This window comes from Nicotiana sylvestris, chromosome 7 (genome assembly GCF_000393655.2).
Source record: "Nicotiana sylvestris chromosome 7, ASM39365v2, whole genome shotgun sequence".
Classification (NCBI taxonomy): domain Eukaryota; kingdom Viridiplantae; phylum Streptophyta; class Magnoliopsida; order Solanales; family Solanaceae; genus Nicotiana; species Nicotiana sylvestris.
This window is the reverse complement of record NC_091063.1, coordinates 109988656-110004877: the sequence shown is the minus strand read 5'-3', so window position 1 is coordinate 110004877 and position 16222 is coordinate 109988656. Positions and strand designations below refer to the sequence as shown.

At 36.0% G+C, this 16222-nt stretch overlaps 1 protein-coding gene across 2 annotated transcripts; it reads left to right on the top strand.

Annotated features, from left to right (window-relative positions):
• The first annotated feature begins 405 nt into the window (after positions 1–405).
• On the top strand, positions 406–13518 carry LOC104228828 (26S proteasome regulatory subunit 6B homolog). 2 transcript variants are annotated; one of them, XR_711432.2, is made up of 7 exons: positions 417–1043; positions 2777–3007; positions 11928–12086; positions 12181–12333; positions 12535–12618; positions 12857–13060; positions 13206–13518. XR_711432.2 is itself a non-coding variant. In XM_009781372.2 (6 exons), the coding sequence occupies exons 1-6, from the start codon at positions 561–563 to the stop codon at positions 12989–12991; spliced, it is 1245 nt and encodes a 414-aa protein (XP_009779674.1). In that variant the 5' UTR covers positions 406–560; the 3' UTR covers positions 12992–13518. The 2 variants fall into 2 exon arrangements, 1 of the variants encoding a protein (XP_009779674.1); XM_009781372.2 differs by having other exon boundaries at positions 406–1043; positions 12857–13518.
• The last annotated feature ends 2704 nt before the right edge of the window (positions 13519–16222 follow it).

Below are 16222 nucleotides of genomic sequence, written 5' to 3'. Positions count from 1 at the left end.
ATTATAGAACAATTACATTCCAATTGAATACAATATAAAATATAAAAGAACAGAATATATCCAAATTGAATATAATATGAGCCCGTTTGGACATAAGAATTTTTTTCCTTTTTCTTTTGAAATCAGTATTTATTCATAAAATTTCCAATTTTCATGTGAAGATGCATTTTGGAATTTTTCGAAAATTTGAAAAACTCAAAAAATCTGTTTTTCAAAATTTTCGCTAAGATCAATCCCAAAAGCTCAAAAATAGCACAAAATTATATTCATGTCCAAACACAACTCTAATTTTTAAATACCATTTTCACTTAAAAAAAATTTCACTTCTTTTTTTTTTGGGAATTTTACCATTCTTATGTCCAAATGCTCACTGTATATAACCAAATTGAATATCATGCGGCAAACAATTACTCCCTAGATATGAAATATAATTAGCTAAACAATTGCTACCCCTTGCAATAAGCCACCAAGTTAGTATCTCCCAGTTCCTTGTTTCCTACTCCATTCTCTCGCTCTCCCTATTCTCTGTCAGCTCTCATTAGTCTCTTCCAGTCCCATCAATGGCAACACCAATGGTTCTCGATCCAACACCCGCTGCGGAGCCACCGGCAACTCGGCCGTACTCATCCGTACACGACGTTACCTCCGACGGCGGCGAAGATGACCTCTATGGCCGCCTCAAATCTCTTCTACGACAGCTCGAGTTCATTGACATTCAAGAAGAATACGTGAAGGACGAGCTTAAGAATCTCAGGCGAGAAAACCTACGAGCTCAGGAAGAGGTCAAGCGGATCCAATCGGTGCCGCTCGTAATCGGCCAGTTCATGGAGATGATTGACCAGAATAACGCCATAGTTGGTTCCACTACTGGTTCCAATTACTACGTCAGGATACTCAGTACGATTAATCGGGAGCTCCTTAAACCCTCGGCTTCTGTTGCTTTGCACCGCCACTCGAATGCCCTTGTCGATGTTTTACCTCCTGAGGCAGATTCCAGTATTTCGCTGCTTAGCCAATCGGAGAAGCCTGACGTTACTTACACTGTAAGTCTTTGGTTCCTGAATTTTGCAGTTAGGTTTTTTACCGTGATATGTTGAGTATGGTTCTTATGTCAATTTGTTGATTAAAATTTTTGTATCGCTGATAATGATAGTTCTTAATAGTACTTATTGTTGTATCTATTCGTGAAATTTAGGGCTGTTATTCATGATTGGAACTAGAGTTTTATAATTTAATCTATAGTTTCTGGGATGCGCTAGGGTTTGCTATGTCGAGAATAGGAGTTGCCGATTTAGGCATGAATTGAGACTAGCTACAAACTCTTTGCATTGCAATCATAGTTTTAAAACTTCAAATATGAATTAGGTTTAGATAAGGGGTTATAGCCTCAGCCCTCAAATAGTTATAGGGAAGTATTTATTAGCTGCCTAAAAATTAGATACTTAGCTTTTCAACCTCGAAAATCCTAGAGTCTGATGTTACATTCTCGATTGTTGCAGATAAAAGAAGAGAATGAAGTTGTTCTGTCAAATAATGGCAAAAAGCATATAACACATGTTATTATTGCAGATTAAAGAAGAGATTGAAAGTTGATTTTCAAATAGTGTCAAAAAGTATATCAACTCATTTTATTATAAATTTCATTAAATTACGAGCAACCGACTTTCATTATCAGTGAGAGCAATTGTATATGCAACTATTGGTTGTGACCACAATGCATGTGGTTCGGGGGTAATCATAGTATCCTAATCCAGAAATGTCCTTCGGATTTTGTAGAATTCTATTTATTCCTTGCTCCAAAAGGCAAAATGGCTTTCAGGAGAAATTTTTGACCACTAAAAGTTGCAAAACTAACTAAAGTCTCTAAGAAAAAGTATTCATCACGTACCCAAGGATGTGGCCTAGTGGTCCATCAAATAGGTTGAGAACCATAAGGTCTCAGTTCAAATTCCAGCGGAGGAAGAAGACAGAACCCGCTACTTGCGCTGGTGGGAGGTAGCAGGTAGCACGTACCCTTTGTAATTAGTCAAGGTATGCGCAAGCTGGTTCGGACACCACAATTAGCATTAAAAAAGTAGATATATGTAATTTGACAATTAACTGGAGTCTTCCATGAGTACTTACAAGGACAGACTCTGTTTCCTTTCAATAATGTAGAATCTTTTTTGTAGCAATCGCTGTCATTCAGTTTAGCATCTTATTGTCCATAGTGTATCATAACATTTACTCTTATCTTTTTTTAAAATTTTGTAAAATAAATTGTGGGCACTAAACAAGATTTTTCCACTGGCCTCAACTTGCAAGAAACTGTAGATAGTTAACTATTATTAGGAGTTGCGTGGAAGTGACATATGAAATATTGCATCACGTAGACATGTACTAACAATTTATTGATTCACATGTAAATAGCATGTAGGTGATTGGAAGGGAACTTGGAAATTTAACTGACACAAAAAGGAACTTTGTCATTAGATTCACTTTTCCTTATTAGCAGGGAAGATGAATGTGGAGGGCACAATTCTTAACATTTCTCCAGTTTTGTGCTTAAGACCGAAAAAGACTACTGCTGTTAGAGGGAAAATATTGTTCTAAGCTTAGAATGCTTATTAGGACAACTATGTGGCCTTTTGGTTTAGTAATGGCACCTTACATATGTACATGTGCATGTAACATGTGTCTGGCTACTATATTGGAAGTAAATTTCTGGTTTAATCCAGTTCTTGTTATTAGTTTTTATTATTTCCTTACTTTTTACACACATTTTCCCTGAAACCAGGATATTGGAGGATGTGACATTCAGAAGCAGGAAATCCGTGAAGCTGTTGAGTTACCTCTGACCCATCATGACTTGTACAAGCAGATTGGTATAGATCCACCCCGTGGTGTTTTGCTGTACGGTCCACCAGGTACTGGAAAAACCATGCTTGCAAAGGCTGTTGCGCATCACACGACTGCATCCTTCATAAGGGTTGTTGGCTCGGAATTTGTTCAGAAGTACTTGGGTGAGGTAAGCATTGAAATCTTGAAATGCCCTGAGCCTTGATATTTTATGTGTTAATCTGTTGTTATCACCTATTACTCATGACTGTTGAACTCTTCCAGTTGCATCCATTCAAACAAAAACTTCGCATTTAAAGTCTTTCCGGTTCTGTCTCATAAAGGGGGATTTGGAAGAAAAGCAACTTTTTTTGCGTGAGAGGTCCCATTTTCCTTTTAAATGACATAAGCAGTAGATAATGCAAGAGCGACAGAAATACTCCTACTATGGTCTTGTTTAGGCAATTAACACTGTTGCCCTGGGAACACGTTTAAAAGGTTAGAATCATGTTTGGAGCTCACACATGAGTTTTTGAACTGTTTGGCTACCTAAGGTTGTTTTGTGTTTTAGACCAGTGAGCCATGATTCGTTTTGGAAGAAGCGGACTCCAAGTAACCATTCTTAATGTTTAGAACTCAGTAAACTTTTGCTTAGTTTTAAAGTATGATAACACGAGAATAACTTAATCTTAGCTACACTGGTAGAATTAGGTCTACTGAAGTAAAGGATGCAAAGCAATGGGGAATATGATATTTAGAAAAACTTCTTGTTCAAAAACTATTCTTATCGAGGTTTGGAAGTATTTTGAAAAGGTTGAGTTAGATGACTAATCAAGGTAATTCAATATATATTAAGGAGAAGAAAGATGCTGAATGAGTGGAGAAACGATACCCTTGTTTCAATAAATAAGAACAAAGTTGTGTGAATTATCGTTGTGTTAATCTTATGAGTCGTATGGTGAAATTTGTGAAAGAGTGTTACAGCATAAACTTTGGGACATTCCAATTGTGATAGAGAACCATTTTGGATTTATGCCTGGTTGATCTACAATAGAGTTTTTTTTTTTTTTTCCAATAAAACTGATGAAAGTTTACAGGGAAAGAAATGCAGATTCCCACGTGATACTCGTTGGTTTAGAGAAAGCACATGACATAGTATTAAGGGAAGTCTTTATCAAAAAGTTATGTTGAAGAAAAGTCTTTTTGTGGGTGCTCAAGAGGAAAGGAATCTATATCTATATTATTATAAAAGCACGAATGCTAGAATGCTAAATATTGAGTGACAAAAATATCCCCATAAATATTGATAAGACTTTTATGCCCTTTGGAAAGTAAAGTATCTTTTTATGAAGCAATGTAATGTTAGATATAATTGTAATATTGAATATAATTCTGTTTTAACTCAACTTAATCGCCGCCGCATGCTATAGAGGATAAGTTTCTAATTCGTTTAGGACATCAACAGCTCCTCGCGAATTTGTATTGTATAAGATAGAATCATAGAATCCTAATTCTTTTGTCTAAAGACTTCAAGTCAAAGTTTAGGGTAAAAGCTGAGGAGACTTATGTACCATAATTGTTAGTCCTACCGGATAAAGACTAATTATTCGTCCATCCTAGACACCGGTATATATATATATATATATATGTAACGATGAGATTATGTTTATTGAAGATCAACTGGTTCAAGAATTCGTAATAGCTGCTGCCATAGAAGAATCCAAATATTTTTGAGTCAACTGGTTCAAGAATTCGTAATAGCTGCTGCCATAGCAGAATCCAAATATTTTTGAGTCTCCAAAGCTATATATATATAGATTTTTGCATAGTATCCATGTCAATTGCTTTGCAAGTAATCTTTTTTTCTTATATATACTTTTTAATAGTTAGCTTTTTATTCTTTCATATATTTAAATGACGAAAAATTTACGTGCAACGCACGTATGCAGAAACTAGTTTACAAAAATATATAAAAATGCAATGAAGGATATTACAGGGAACAATCATCAATGCAAGAGTGCGAGAATACAAGGATGATATATAGAGAATTTCCTAATAATTGTGGGTTTACACTTATGATCTGCTTTGACCAGTACTGTATATCTTGATTATTAACGAACTAACCAATAGAATACAAGATAAAGTTTTTGTTGTGTGTTATTTTCAAGTAATACTGTGTCAATGAAATAAATAGCAAATGAGTTGAACAAAAGCAGGAATTATGGAGCCACCCTAGAGAACAACGGTTTCCGAAGAACTAGAAGTTATTTATCACTATAGGTTTACCCCGTAAAAAGAATAAAAGTGAAGTGAGAGAAATGCAGATTCCCACATGATACTCATTGGTTTAGAGAAAGTGTATGGCATAGTGTTAAGGAAAGTCTTTATTAGAAAATTATGTTGAAGAAAAGTCTTTTTGTGTGTGCTCAAGAAAAGAGGAAAGGAATTCGCATAAAATATGTAATGCAATGACGGATATTATGTAGAACAATCATCAGTGTGAGAGAGCGAGAATACATGGATGATATATAGAGAAGTTACCCATTACGTATCTTGATTATTGACAAACCAACCAATAGCATACAAGATAAGGTTGTTATTGTGTGTTATTTTAAAATAATATTGTGTTAATGGACTAGCAAAGAACGAGCAAAAGTAGGAATCATGGAGACACTCTATAGAATAACGATTGTTGAAGAACTAGAAGTTAGAATTTATCACCGTAGGTTTAGCACATAAGATGAGTAAAAGTGCAGTTAGATTTTATAGGAGTATGATGTCTAAATGCAAACATTGCAAATATCAAGACCCAGTGCTATGGAGAATGGAAGTGTGACGACTGAATGCAGAAGTGTAGTGGGATTGTTACATGATAAGAAGATACCTAAAAAAGTGAGACAGGTTTTATAGAGTGGTGGTGTGGCCAAAAAGAACATATTGGTTTTGCTATGTCCTCTATGGATCTTAGCACACACTATTTATAGATGCGGCATAATGATGATTGAAGGTAGAAAAGATGGATGAGATAAAAATCACATTGAGGGTAGTTACTTCAAAAGACCTACAATCTCTCGAAAGCACATGGACATAGTTAAGAGTAGAAGATAATATAAGCGAAGGATCGAAATAGGTGATAACAACTGTTAGACTAAGGTGTAGTTGTTTTTGATTAACCAAGAAATATTCATTAATGGCATCAAGCAGATTAACAGCAACAACATACTCAGTATTATCCCATACCGTGGGGTCTGGGGAGGGTAGTGTGTACGCAGACCTTACCCCTACCTTGTGAGGATAGAGCGTCTGTTTCCAATGGCATCAAGCAGATGCAAAAAGAAAAGAACAAAAGAATGATGAGTACAAAAGAAAGTCTTAGCTCCAATGCAGGCTAGCTAAGGTAATTCCAAGGATCTAAAAAATTCAAAAAAGCTCAGGGGAAGTTATGGGGGAGAGAATTGCACCAACTACTTAGTAACAAAAAGCATTTGAGCAAAGGTGTAGTTGATGAAGTGACATTAATTTTTCGAGAATTGCCCAAGTTTTCTTTGTTTTTGTAAGATGCTTGTACTCCAGTTTGAGGGTGTGTGATTTAGAGAATTTCTAGTTCTAGAGATTTTATTATTCACTATTGGCATGAAATATGGTCAAATAGAGAATAAAGATTTGAAAGATTAAATGTTGTCAACCACAACTAACTTGGGATTGAAGTATAGTTGATTAATTTACAGTTTATTATTTACTATTGGCATGAATTATTGCCTAATTGAGCATAAAGATTTTGGAGAATAAATGTTGTCGACCACAATTAACTTGGGATTGAGGTAGTTGGTGAATATTCCAAGGAATGTATTAGAAACTAGCAACTTGGAATTATGTAGCACTTCATCCGTTTCAATTTATGTGTCTTATTTTGCTTTTTGATTGTTTAAAAAGAATGTCACATTCGATTTTTAGTTAGTCATTCCCTTGTGGGAATCACATAGTATGTTTAAAGACCACAAAATTCAAAGAGTATTTTGGTATGTTATATACATCTTTATTTTAAGACCACAAGATTCAAAGACTTCTTGCATCCAAGAGTGTGACCTAATGGTCAATAAAGTGAGAAAAGAACCATGGTCTCGGGTTCAAATCCCAATAGAGGTCAAAAACACAAAGTGCTTTCTTTCCATCTGCCTAAGCCTTAGTAGATAGAGTTATTTGGTACCTTTGCTGGTGGGAAGTAAGAGGTACCCGGTGAAATAGTGAAGGTGTGCGCAAGCTACTAACGCAGATGCCACCATCATAAAAAAAGAGAAGTCCAATTTTCCCTTGAACTCAACAAAATGGTCTAGATTGGCCTCCGTTAATAGTTGCGGTCAAATCTACCATGTCATTACAAATGGACTAGATTTACCCTTATTGACTAATGATGGAAGCTTAGTCTCCAATGACACTTTTTTCACAAGGAAAGATGATCAAATTTGCCCATGAAATTTTCAAAATGGTCTAGATTTGACCACCATTTTTCTCGGGTCGTGCCCTCCTCAGTAGCACCTGGCAAGAGGCCGTTGATTGGAATAGAAAATTCCGGAAGAATTAGGTTCGAATAAATTTTCTGGGATCCTCTTCCTTTTGAACTACAAACATGGGAATCGTTGAAATAGCTCTTTGATTGAAAGTGGATGATTCCTATAATACATTGCTCCAGTCGAGTCCAATGGAATTTCAAAATGAAGATATTTTTATTTTGTTCAAAACGTGTTGCAGAACGATCTAGAAAGCAATTGATATTGATACAATTTGCTTCCTTAACTCAATTAGTAGGACCCTTAAAGTTTCTTCCACAAACTACGAGTGAATGGAAAAAAAACTAAAGACTACTATTAAAGCAACCCAAACAAGACTTACTATATCAATATGAATTATGTCCCCTATTCTCATCCCTCTAAATTGATCACTATTGTCACACCCCTTCAAAAATTAGGTGCTCACAGCTATCATAACAATTAATTCTTCACTCTCAAAAACACCATATGAAGACCATCATTAATCCACGAGCACTTCCCCTATACACTGTTGTCAAAGGCGTGCTTAAAGCGCGCTTAAGATCTCAAGCGAGGCTCAAAATATGTTGAGTGCTTCGCTTAGCAGGCACTTCAGTGTCGCCATCAAGGCTCTAAGGTATGCTTTTCCTTGCCAATGGGTGTAATCTGAAGAGGCGACACTAAACAATTGATTTTTGACTTTATCGTAATACTCCCTCCGTTTTAATTTATGTGAACCTATTTCCTTTTTAGTCCGTGCAAAAAAGAATGACACAGAGAGAGCACATAAAAATCTACATGAAAACTACCGCACTCAAACGATTTATATCACACCTTCATCTGTACCACTTCCCTCATTCGCTATTTTACCTCCGCCAGAAGACCACCTGTCCTTAACTACTATAACCCCACCATGACCAGCACAATACTGCTGCAAATGATTTAAGAGCTGAATTTTGTGTACCTTATTTTTGAATTCTCTGTACTTGGGTCTTGTTTTAGCATTAGGAGGTCGATGTAGAGTTTTGGCATTGGTGATCTCAGAAGAATTGGTGATGAAGTTGTGTCGATGGAGTTCCAGCAGAGGTGGAAATCTTATTTGGTGATGCAATTAATCATTGTTTAACTTCCATTTGGGCTGATTGAGGCTTGACTCTTGAGCTTGGGAATACAGATCTAGTCGTGGAGTTTTGAGTCTTGAAGAAGACGACAGGGAACAATGACATGTATTAAGTGGCGATGCTATCAAGGATGCTGTTAGTGAAAGTTAATCTCTTCTCTCCCATGGATAAGTACTGCATCTGCAAAGCTGCCAGTCTCTTTTCAAACTTCCCAATGATCTCATTCCAGATTTCAGCATTCTTGCATTTGCTCCAAGAGGTAGACCTAGATAGGTGGTAGGGAATGACCCAATTGTGCAACCCATGATGTTTGACAGATCTAATTAGGCACATTGTTGACAGATACATGATGCTTTTCAGCATGTTGATATGTAAACCTGATAAAGCTTAAAAGAGGAAAAGAGTTAAATTCAAATACAACATTTGTGATGTTATAGCCTCGTAGAAGATAAGTGTATCATCAACATATAGCAACTGTGACACTGTGAATTCCCAGGATCAATACTCACGTTGAAACCCTGAATCCACTGAATTTGCGTAGCCTTTTCCAACTTTTGCTCAAACCTTCCATTGCTATAATGAACAAAAAGGGGGAGAGGGGTCTCCTTGTCTGGCCCCTCTCTGAGGTGAGAAGAAACCTACTAGACCTCTGATGACTATCACCGAATATTTCACGGTTGAGATGCTAATTTTGATCCATTTGTCTCCAAATCCCATTTTCCTAAGAATAGAGATGAGAGAGGACCAACTGAGCTGGTCAAATGCCATTTCTATGTCAAGCTTGCACATCACACCAGGTTCTCCACTTCTAATCCTCCAGTCAAGTACTTCATTGGCTATTAGTGCTGCATCCGTGATTTGCCTGTGTAAAATTAAAACCATTTATTAGATGTCAAGCAGAACTTATTGTCTGAAAAATTCTTCAAGTCCCAGAACAATCTTGAGGAAGTGGTTTGGCCAAAAACTACTCTCAAGGATGCCCTATGTTCTGGTAGCATTTTTGGAAATACTTATTCATGAAATATTTCTTCGATCCTTATGAAACAAAGAGGCAACAAAGAAAGAAGCCTAACCACAGAATGAAAGACTATAGATTCGCTAGATCGGTAAGAACAATTAGAATACAAGGACGCAAGGACAGGACCGGGCTAGAGGACTCTTTATCGTCCCCATCGTCCTAACAGCCGATCACGTCACACAATTAGATTTACGAACTGTTTGATTGTTCTTGGGAAACTGAATCCGTAGCACAATCAGGGGTGCCGGGCTTGGCTCAATATCGGGATAGAAGGAGGCCTAGTTTCCTAGGCTGCTTTCCAGGCTAAGGTAACAGAAGTAGGGTGAAAGCTTTGATACTAATAGTAGCTCACTAACTTTTTGTATCTTCGGACACAGTTTAATATGACTTTCAGATCAAATGCCTGAGACCTAGAAGCTAACAGTTTTAGAGTTGGGTCCTAACTGTTAATTACGAGATACATACTGTATATGTTCTTATATTCTAGCTGGCTTTACTTTAAGAAAATCCTTAATATGAGCAATATGTATTTTTGGCATTGCAGCCTTGTTCCTTATGTATTTTTGGCATTGCAGCCTTGTTCCAACTGCTGTCCTTCCAATTTTGGATTTACTTTCATCCATTGTCTTACAGGCTGTGTCCACTATTGACACATTGGTTTCTTGAGTTCTTTCATCACCGTTTTTTTATTTTTTTATTTTTGCAAAATAGAAAATACAATAACGACGACCCAGTAAAATTCCACTAGTGGGGTCTGGGGAGGATTATGCGTACGCAGACCTTACCCCTATCCCGAGGGAGTAGAGAGGCTGCTTCCGAAAGACCCTCGGCTCAAGAAGACGAAAAGAGACAATATCACCAATAGAAACCATATGAAAAATAACATCATGCAAATTAGAAAGTAATGCAAAGCAAAAGCGATAGACACTACATAGAACCGACACTATGGAAAACTAAAGAGTAGTAAGACACAACATTGCCACTGGCTGACTTCGACAAAAATCCTACCAGACTAGCCTCACAAAGGTATCAAACTGGAACAGAATTTACTACTTGGCCTCTTCCAACATAAAGACAATTTCCAAGCACTTCGGCTTTCACCCTTGCTGGAATTTTGTAGTTATGGGCAGCCAAAGTATCTGGGGAAAAAGAGCCCTGAGTACCATGGTCACTTGGTTGGATAGTTTTATGAACTTCTCAAGCATCTTACTGGCTGTGTAAACTGAAGTTTTGAGGCTGCCACTAACATGGTCAAGTGATCAGGCATGATAGTTTGGGAATATGCAGTTATCACCTTTAAAATGAAACTCAGCTTCTAACATTATAAATAGTGTTTGTAATTGCATAGTATCGAGGTTCTTATAACTTGCCTTTGCTTAAAAGGAATGAGGAAATTCCACATTGGTATACGTTTTTGTGGATGATGTGTTCACCTGTATGCTTTTTTTGGGTGGTTTGGGGGGTTTGGGGGGGGGGGGGAGTGATGACTTTTCCGACCTGGGAAAAAGAACTCTTTTTTACATTAAAGTTTCTCATTGATGAGCATCAAGTTAAAGCATTTAATTGTCTGGTTTTATTATTTTTGAAGAAAGAGCAAACTCATGATGAAGTTCTAGCTTGCAAAGCCCCCCGCGCGTGCGCACCCCGTCTCTCTCTCCGAAAAGCCAATACAGATGTCCTCGGTGTTGTTGATGAATTGACCTCGTTTTGATTTCCTAAAACACAAGCAGATCGGAACAATACACCTAATAGTAAAATTAATTGAGACAAAATAATATCAAAATTTGGGAAACATGCCAGTCCAAATAAAAACTTATAATATGGATTTTTCCATGTATTGAAGGAACATTCACTCTCCTTTGAGAGCAGATACTCCATACATGACACCTGATAGCTGGTGCACATCTGTATTCCAGTTTGTGACGTAGTCGATTTATTCTCTAATCTTTGCTACTCTATTTTCCTTTATACATCGCTTATGGGTTTTCCCTTCTCTTTCCTTGTCTTTTGTATTTTTGACTTAAATTATAGTATTCGTATGCCAAAGATGATAAATCCTGAAAGCTGTTTGCCTTGTGCCTTTTAAATCACTGCTATAAAGTAACATGGAATGTCCAGCAATACCTACAACCTTAAGGAATACAATGATTGGGACATCAGGTTCTTTGGTTTCAATCGTCTCTCACTAGCAGACATCATTTATGAGCCATTTTTCGAAATACAGAAGTTATTGTAGACAGATCTGCTTGCAATCAGGTAGCAGAGTCCAATTATCTCAAAATGCAGTTTAGCGTTGCATTTTGTATGTTTCGTTGCAGCATGTTCATCTTGATACAACTTTTTTGATCCTGAATGAAGATTGGTGAAATGGGATCGCTTCAAGCCACCATTGGCTTTAATTTTATACTAGTTTTGATCATTTCACTTAATCTTTGACTGTTGTAGGGCCCACGAATGGTTCGTGATGTCTTTCGCCTTGCCAAAGAAAATGCACCAGCAATCATATTCATTGATGAGGTAGATGCAATTGCTACTGCTAGGTTTGATGCTCAGACTGGAGCTGATAGAGAGGTCCAGCGTATCCTTATGGAGTTGCTAAATCAGGTATGCTTCTTTATTTAGATCTAAAGTAGTTCTGGCTGTATAGATGTAAATACTTTGAATATTTATGGAATTTCTTTCTGGTTTTCGACTGCAGATGGATGGTTTTGACCAAACTGTTAATGTGAAAGTTATTATGGCTACTAATAGAGCTGATACATTGGACCCTGCACTTCTGCGTCCTGGAAGGCTTGATCGTAAGATTGAATTTCCTTTGCCTGATAGGCGTCAGAAAAGGCTTGTTTTTCAGGTGAATTTTGGTTGTTAGATGATCTTCCACTCATGTTTGTCTTCTTTCCTCTCCCTCATTCCTTGGGAAAAAAGAAGTGAAGAGGAAGGCCGAGTATAGGTAGTTTAGATAGATGAACTTGTAAACTGTGCATCTCCGCAAAAGTATTTCCGCTTTTTCATACTAAATCAAGCACAATTTAAAATTGATTATTTTGGGCAGGTCTGCACTGCTAAGATGAACTTAGGTGATGAGGTCGACTTGGAGGACTATGTTTCTCGCCCTGACAAAATTAGTGCTGCTGAGGTTAGTCTTTCAACTCTATATCTGCTTTGGTTTGGTAAATAGGGTCCTTTGCTACTTACCTAGAATGTCAAGAACAGTGGTCAGTGCTCATGGTTCTATAGTTTGGTGGAAACTGTTTGTCCTTTCTTCCCTTGTATTGCATAAATACTGTGGTTAAGTGATAGAAATGCAAGTAACCATTATCAATGAGTCAATTTGTGGCAATGCATATATGTGATGCATGTTGCAATATCTGCAGATTGCTGCAATATGTCAAGAAGCGGGTATGCATGCTGTGCGCAAGAATCGATATGTCATTCTTCCCAAGGACTTCGAAAAGGGGTACAGGACGAACGTGAAAAAGCCTGATACTGATTTTGAGTTCTACAAGTGATCTGTGAAAGTGGCCAAGCAAATCTTTCAGAAAACTTTTATGCATGTCCATGAGGTTTTTAATCATATGGTTGGTTGGTTGGTTCTATGTCCAAAAGTAGTTTTTATCCTTCTATTATAATCAATCATTTGTTATTTCAGAAATAGTTTATAGGCAGCCTCTATGGTTTGGCTTTAGGTGCAGAATTCTTATATCTTGATTCACCTTTCGTCAGGCCTCAACTTATTCTCATGGTGTGGAACGGTTGGGTCTCGCCACTTGTGGATTGCTGTAATATGTTCGACTTGTTTTACGTTGCAATGATTCCATTGCTATTTTTTAAAGGTCATATGCAACATGCATCAGATGAGAGGTAATTTCTCTTATAGATGTGTGATGATCTGTCTCTTATAAAAAAGGTGTGATGATCTCTGTTTGTTGGGAGCTGGAAAACAAAACCGACAGTACTCTGTTATAGCAACTGGCGCCAACATGTCTTTTATACACATTTTCCCCTTTAAATGTTTACTAAATATTAAAGTTGGTTACCTAGTGTGTCTTCTCATTCCTGCTGGAAGAGGATTATATCAACCTTTGGTATGCAAAAGTAAGAAGTACCCCCCCCCCCCCCCCAAAAAAAAAAAAAAACAGATTGTCGTCTTTAAAGGGAACCTACGAGAAATGTGTCGTGGTTACCATGGAATGCTTTTCTTTTTTTCCATCTGAAAAGGGAAAGAAATAAACATGTTTTATGTAGGCTTAAATTCCAAAATTGGTGCTTCCTGAAATTGGGATCAAATGACTTTAGTGCCACTCATAGCTACGTCTCCTCTTATGAGTCCCGATTTTGATTTAATATTTTTCCTACGGTTATCTTGTATTGAGGTATGCCGAAGAAATGTGTAAAAGTAAGTAGAAGGGGAGGGATTGTTGTTTTCTCTGTAGTATGCACTAGGAAAAAAGTGGAGCTTGTTGTGCTTGTTCCCCAAAGCATTGAAAAAGCAAAATTTGTGGTTGATTCAATCTTATCTATTGCTACTTTTAAATCGGCTAAAAGAGAATTTTGATGTCACAAATTGTCTTATCAACCGCAGGACATAGGTAATGTCAGGTCAAAACATAAGTAATGTCAGGTCTAGCAATTGTAAAATATTTAAATTTCCGTCCATGCTCTATCAAATTTGAACGAAAATGGCACCTGTCAAAACATGAGTTCGAACGGATTTGGGCGAGGAGTTTTGCTTTGTGGGGGGGGGGGGGGGGGTGTTTCGGTTTATAGCACGTTTGGTGGTATCGTCAGAATGCTTTTGAAATTATTCTATCGGCAGCTTTGAGATAGAATCTGTCAAATCATGTTGCATTGTCTTCCTCCAATTTTTTGTAGATGTGTTATGCTCTTCTCAATTTCAACACAAGCAGATGCGAGATGAAATGGCTCTTGCCTGATCAGGAGAGTCATAATGTCAAAGTGAGTGCTTCCTAGGATTTGTCTGTCCTTGGTCTTTAGTTATGTAAACAATAATAGAAAGACTGATAAATAAAGAATACGAGATTTAACGTGAATAATCACCCAATTCAAAAGGTGTAAAAATCAGACATACCTTGTAGGATTTAACTCAAACTCTACTATAATAAATGAGCCGAGAAAGAAGTATTAGATTACAACTCGTGTAATTTAAGACCCAAATCTCACCCAAAACAGTACCATGCCTGTTATACACTCTCAAGTCACTCTGCCTTGAGAAACCAGAGTTCACACGAACTACAATTGTTCCAAAGTGTTAAGTAATCATAGAGTACAAATCGATAACCTAATACAATGAACTAAGACTCAACAAACTTGCAACCAGATAACTTGTAAGAACGACCTCCTCAAGTACTGCAGTTCACACACTCAACAATAGTGATAGTGAACACTTCAATAATCAAGGTGCTTGGATTGTTCTTTTGCCAAAATGTTGTGCTCTCAATCTGTGTGAATAAATATTCCCGCAAGACAAGGGAAGGAATATATACTCACGCATTAGTCAACCCCAAATTAGGTAACCAAAGATTTTGGAGTCCTAATTATAGAAGGACTCTCAAACGCGTGAATATATTCTTTTCCATAAAATCACCACTGCCAGCTACCTCCTGAAAGATATTAACAAAATATTGTTAAATATCTCAGTAAATCAGTATATATATCTTGAAGATCTTTTTCCTATAATATCACAAAGGCAGTAACTTTTATACTTTTACCGCAAAACACTGTAGTTTCAAAGGAGTTTCCAATACACCCTTTAAAAAACTGGTTCTTAGCACATGTTCATTTATCTATATTATATTAAAAAGAGAGTAGTATGCATTGTGGTTAAGGCAAGTGACAAACTAAAATGAAGCCACTTGGCAATTTTAGGACAACATTAATAACTAAAAAATATATATAGAAACATAATTAATGAAAGTTGTTTAATGAATCTTATACATAATCTAAATAGATCTTAGACAAATCTAATCTATATATCTATAATTAAATTTATATGCATATTTGTATCTATATCTATATCTGTATATATATTTATATTTATATATTGATCTACTCATAGATTTTTTTTTATATTAGCTAGAAATATGGAGGTGAAAAATTAATTAAAAACTATAATAGAAAAAATATATATATAAAGACGTAAATTGAGATAACCTATAACTATTTATACTTTGGAGTAAGTTAAAATATAAAATAAAACTAAAATTTACTCAAGATATTAAAGATTTATTGAGTTTAAAAATTAAATAATTTCAAGCAGTAAAATAAGATCTTACATAAAGTATACAAATTATTTATAAGGTAAGAGAAAAATTAAATAATTAACAAAATATATTTTAATAAAAAGAATAATAAATTCATATTAATACTGATAAATCGTGCAAACGAATATTTTATACGTAAATATTACTAATATAATGTGTTCGAACAATTAAGAAAATATTTTTCTTTGATTATATTTGAATTAAGTTCAGTTAGTTTAAATTTGAAAGCATAACATAATTTTTTGAAAATATAGTCCTATTAAGAAAATAGAATGATAAAAATTATTTGAATTTGAGATGAGAAAGTTTTTAAATTTTTATCTATATTGTATTAGAATGAGTGTGGTAAAAATAGATACTAAATTCAAACAGGCTACTAAAAATTCACATGACATTGTAATAATATTAGGTATTGAATAATATAAAATCAAAAATAAAGAATAAATAGAGTAAAAATAA

What these genes read in the sequence shown, in the direction of transcription:
- LOC104228828 (XM_009781372.2), top strand. Translation starts at nt 561, where the DNA reads ATGGCAACACCAATGGTTCTCGATCCAACACCCGCTGCGGAGCCACCG. An exon ending in TTCAGAAGTACTTGGGTGAG is followed by an intron (nt 3,008 to 11,927) that starts GTAAGCATTGAA and finishes TGACTGTTGTAG; the next exon opens with GGCCCACGAATGGTTCGTGA. An exon ending in ACAAAATTAGTGCTGCTGAG is followed by an intron (nt 12,619 to 12,856) that starts GTTAGTCTTTCA and finishes CAATATCTGCAG; the next exon opens with ATTGCTGCAATATGTCAAGA.